Source organism: Lolium rigidum, chromosome 6 (genome assembly GCF_022539505.1).
Source record: "Lolium rigidum isolate FL_2022 chromosome 6, APGP_CSIRO_Lrig_0.1, whole genome shotgun sequence".
Classification (NCBI taxonomy): Eukaryota; Viridiplantae; Streptophyta; class Magnoliopsida; order Poales; family Poaceae; genus Lolium; species Lolium rigidum.
This window is the reverse complement of record NC_061513.1, coordinates 314,119,310-314,124,134: the sequence shown is the minus strand read 5'-3', so window position 1 is coordinate 314,124,134 and position 4,825 is coordinate 314,119,310. Positions and strand designations below refer to the sequence as shown.

Below are 4,825 nucleotides of genomic sequence, written 5' to 3'. Positions count from 1 at the left end.
AATGCATTGGCTGTGGGCTAGGCTCCGTGTGAGCTTTCGTCCATGGTCCGGCCTGGTGCCGAGAAGGCCCATTTATAGAGGTAGCGTCGAATTCACGTCCTCCCCTGCCTTCACGGACCTCTGGCAGACAGACGCAGCAGTCAGGCGCCGCGCTCCTCTGGTCGACCCGCCGGCTCTCCACTGCCTGCCGCCCAGCCAGGTTAGTCAGCTTCCGCCGCCCGCTTCCCCTCCGGCCGAGCCTTTCAGGCAGCCGCCTGCCCGCCTCGGGTCTCTTTCCTTCAGCGTTTCTTCTCTTACTTGGACGCCGCCGCCATTGTTGGGGTTTCCGACCCGTCCGTACGCTATTCGCTTAAATCGTACAGTCTGTGTGATATTTTCCGCACCCTTTGTCTATGTGTTCTTGACGCCTCATAGATTGATTCGCCCTCTGATCGTTACGAGAGGCCCCAAGAAATCTTGGCGAAAACCTCGTTTCATTGGCAGTCGGCACATCCCCATACTCGCCCACGAAATTGTTGGTTTTTTCTATACACGAAATTTTCGATTCTTTTTAATAGTAGTATAAAGGTTGCATTGTTGCTTCTTCGCTGCTAATCGCCGCCATAAACCCCCAGAAAATCAGGGAGGTTCTACTGATGGAATTGACCAGTTGGTGGTTTTAATCTGCAGGCCTGACCCGAAGCCCAGGCTACCACGGTGATGGAGGGGGTCAGCAAAGGCAGCAAGTTGGTCAAGAAAGGAGGAGATGGCCGGCAAGAGGGAGAGGGCATCGTGGTCAAGAAGCAGAATGTCGCCATGGGGATGGACGTCCTGGACTGCCCGGGCTGTTCCACGCCCCTCAGGCCTCCCATCTTCCAGGTAATGGATTGCGATGTTTCCTGCCAGGATTATTCACATTGAAATTCTTGTGCTGGTCTCTTCATGTTGATACTATGTCCTTATTGTATATGATGAAGTTAATTCCGATTCTTTGCAGTGCTCAATGGGGCACTTCGTCTGCTCGTCCTGCCGCGATAAGCTCCCGAAGAAGGCATGCAGCGTGTGCTCCTGGGCCATCTTGAACCGCTGCCATGGCATGGAGCGTGTGGTCGACTCCATCGTCATGCCGTGCACCTACGCTGATCACGGGTGCGCTGAAATGATCCCCTACCATCAGAAGAGGGAGCACGAGGAGGCGTGCCCGCGCGCACCGTGCTTCTGCCCGGAGAAAGGCTGCGGCTTTGCAGGCACGACGGAGGCACTCCTCGACCACTTCGTTGGCACACACGACTGGCCGATGACAAGGTTTCAGTACTACATGCCATTCGACATCCAAGTCAAGGCCGGCGTGCACGTCCTGCGTGGCAGCAAAGATGGACACCTCTTCCTGCTCCGCATGGCGTCGCTGGACTCTCCACTGCACGGGGTCTCGCTGGTCCGCGTCGAGCCGCATGCATGCGAATCCAAGTCTTGGTGCTCTGTCGGCTTCTCGTGGTTCAAGGGCCATTACCAGATCTCGATGTTGGATGAGATCAGAAGCACGTCATTGTCTGATGGGCTGCCGACAGACTACTTCCTCACTGTTCCTGAGGCGTGTCGTGGAGGTGGTGCCCGTGTCGTGATGCGGGTAACCATCGATACGAAGGGGGTGTATGGCGACGAGGATGAGAGCTACAGCGAGGAGGATGATGATGACAATGACAGCGATGACGATGAGGAGGATGGTGATGATGACCATGACGAGGAGGAGGGGGAGGAGGAGGGCGATAATGACAACGAGGATGAGGACGACGAGGAGGAGGAGGGCGAGGATGATGACGAGGATGAGGACGACGAGGAGGAGGAGGAGGGCGAGGATGATGACGAGGATGAGGACGACGAGGAGGAGGAGGGCGATGATGACGACAACGAGGAAAGTTGGGAGAAGGTGAGCAATGACAATGACGATTGATGCATTGGTCTCACACATCGACGGTATCGTCTGATGGATGTGCAAGATTTTTCTGGAATTTGGGCTGTTTGGTGCCTCATGATATTGAGTTGCACTGTTGTCAGTGTTGTTGATACTCCAGAGAGATTATGCCGTCTCAAACTTGCATTGGATTTTGGTCCTGGTTTAGTCCCATGCTCTCATTTAACTTATGTGATAGACTAGATGATCAGTGTGTCATTGTGTGTGAATTCCCTCCTTATTCATGGACGCGTCTAGGGAGCGGCCGCGTGCCCGATAGTAGTTTCTGGCACACCGTAGATTTTAGGAAAGATTCAGCCACCGGTGGAAGAGGAAAGAAAATGAATTGCGCCCTATCTCGATCGATGACCACCTTGCGGCCTGCTCGTCATTCCCATTCCCGAATCGGCCATCGCTCCATTTTCCGCTCCGGCCAGGAGAACCGTCCCCGCTGGCCACTCGCATCGTCCGGCCAACCGTGCTCGCCACCGGCCTCCCATCTAGACGAGCGCACCCGCCGCCGGCTTCCCTCCAACGCGCGCACCCGCCGCCGGCTCCCTCCAACGCGCGTAGGCCACCGTCCAGGTTCCCCATCTCCCACCGCGCGAGCTCCGCATCTAGCTCCCCGTCGCCGGCCTCCTCCGCCCACCGCCAACTTCCCCACGCGACCGCGCGCCTGTAATGTCCATGCGGCTCGCGGAAACCTTGCGGCCATGCCGCTCCTCTCGGCGCAACTCCCGCCCCAGCCATGGGCTCTGTTCCGGAGCGACCTCCCGATGTGGCGCGCCCCTCTCCCGGCCTTGAGCTCGGGCTGGAACCCATGGCGGCCAGAATTGGCAGCGGGGGCAGCATTGATAGGATGAAATTGGGAGGGATGCGTACGAGGAAGAAGATAAAGGAGAGAGAGGGAGAGTGGTGGGTCCCATGTAAAAGGGAAACTGCTATTTGCCACTTGAATAGTTTTTTGTTGCCTAAAATCATATAATAGTTGCTAAAAATGATAGCTTCCTGACTAGTCGTAGTTGTTGCCTAAAAGCCACATTTATGTGCTAATTTGTTGCCTATAATTACATAATAGTTGCTGAAAATACATAATAGTTGCTAAAAATGCTAGTTTGTTGCCTAAAATTATATAATAATTGTTGGCCAAAAAGTTACCATAGTTGTAATTTTCCCTAGCTGCAGTATAGTTATGCTATGCAATTGCCTAAGGATGTTGTGAAGTGGATGTGCCCGATGTTGTGAAGTGGCCCATCGGGCTAAAAGTTAATTGCCGCTCACTAGAATTGCTTCGTCGGCACCAAAGTTGCCCTTTCGACACCAAAGTTGCACCGTCGGACACCAAAATTGCTTTGGCACGCATTAGAGAAAAAATTACCGCATGTGAGAATTGCACCATTGGGCATCAAAGTTGCTTTATCGCGCACCGGATTGCTCTATTGGCACCAAAGTTGCTTTGACACAAACTAAAGTTGCTATGCCGGGCATCGAAATTGCTCTGTAGGGCTCCAAAGTTGATTTCCCGAACACCAAAACTAGGTCGTCACGCACCAACATTTTGTCGACGGGAACCAAAGTTGCTCCCATAGGCACAAAAATTGCGTCGCCGGGCTCTAAAGTTTCTTTGACGCAAGGCACACAAGGGGAAGGGTGGCAGGATTGGCCGGCTCTATTCATTATTTTTCTTAGATGGATTGCTTCGTTGGGGAAGAAAAGAACATGAGAAAAAACAAGAACATATGAAAAAAAATGTCGCACGTTGAGAATTGCATCATTGTGCATCAAAGTTTCTTTATCGGGCATCGGGGTTGCTATATTGGCACCAAAGTTGCTTTGCCACGAAACAAAGTTGTGTTGTCGGACACAAGTTACCCTTTCGACAAGAAAGTTGCGCCGTCAGGCACCAAAGTTGCTTTGGCACGCATTAGAGGATTTGTTTTTACCGCGCGTGAGAATTGCACCTTTGGTCAGCAAAGTTGCTTTATCGCACACTAGGGTTGCTCTGTTGGCACCAAAGTTGCTTTGCCACCAACCAAAATTACTCTGTCGGGCATAGAAATTGCACCGTAGGGCTCCAAAGTTGCTTTGATGGACACCAAATCTTGGCCGTCACGCACCAACGTTGTGTTGACAGGTACCAAAGTTGCTCTTTCAGGCACTAAAGTTGCTAAGATAGGTACAAAAATTGCGTCATCGGGCACTAAAGTTGCTTTGGCGCGAGGTCCAGCGGGCGTTGTTTATCGGAGATGGTATGCGGACCGTCCATCTGCGCCTCGATGAAGGCGTGCTTCGCCGCCTTGTCGGCCCTCTGGAAGAGGCGGTCCTCCTTTTTCGTGGCCTTCTGCGCCGCCTTCCGTGTGGCGAAGTGTTTCTTCTCTGCGGCGACGTCCCCGGGGAAGCGGGCCGCCCACTCGAGCCGTACGCGCTCGTCCCGCTCAGCGATGAGAATGGGGCGTTGCTCCTCCTACGTGATGAGGCGCTGCAGCGGCGCGAGGTCCTCAGCCGGTTGGTGTGTCCAGACGTCGCGAAAGTTCATCGACTGGCGCCGGCGCCCAATGCGCCAAGCCACGGCGTCGTACGCTTGCTGCCTCGTGCGCGGTCTCGAACGTGCCGAGGCCGATGCACTCGTCGCTGGTCCGGATCTCCGCGTAGATGTTCCGTTTTGGCGCTCGCGGACGCCGCGGTACCGAGCTTGAACATCGTCGCGGCGACATGGCGGTGGCGCCAGCGGGGGAGGAAATGTCAGACGATTGGAGGGGCCGTTTTATAGATCGCGCGCTCAGCGGCGCCCGAAAGAAAGCGCGTGTGCCGCCGCTTTTCCCCTCGCGCGGTAAATTTTTTGGCCAACTCAGGGGGAACAAAGGTGACATAAACAAATCCTATTAAGAGAGGTTA

The 4,825-nt window shown here is 54.3% G+C and overlaps 1 protein-coding gene across 1 annotated transcript; it reads left to right on the top strand.

The window, feature by feature from the left end:
- The first annotated feature begins 676 nt into the window (after positions 1 to 676).
- On the top strand, positions 677 to 2,612 carry LOC124664621 (E3 ubiquitin-protein ligase SINA-like 7). The gene is made up of 3 exons (XM_047202095.1): positions 677 to 858; positions 977 to 1,655; positions 2,368 to 2,612. Exons 1-3 carry the CDS (start codon positions 700 to 702, stop codon positions 2,610 to 2,612), a joined length of 1,083 nt encoding a protein of 360 aa, XP_047058051.1. The 5' UTR covers positions 677 to 699.
- Positions 2,613 to 4,825: the final 2,213 nt, after the last annotated feature.

What these genes read in the sequence shown, in the direction of transcription:
- LOC124664621 (XM_047202095.1), top strand. Translation starts at nt 700, where the DNA reads ATGGAGGGGGTCAGCAAAGGCAGCAAGTTGGTCAAGAAAGGAGGAGAT. An exon ending in TCAGGCCTCCCATCTTCCAG is followed by an intron (nt 859 to 976) that starts GTAATGGATTGC and finishes GATTCTTTGCAG; the next exon opens with TGCTCAATGGGGCACTTCGT. An exon ending in CGACGAGGATGAGAGCTACA is followed by an intron (nt 1,656 to 2,367) that starts GCGAGGAGGATG and finishes CGCTCCGGCCAG; the next exon opens with GAGAACCGTCCCCGCTGGCC.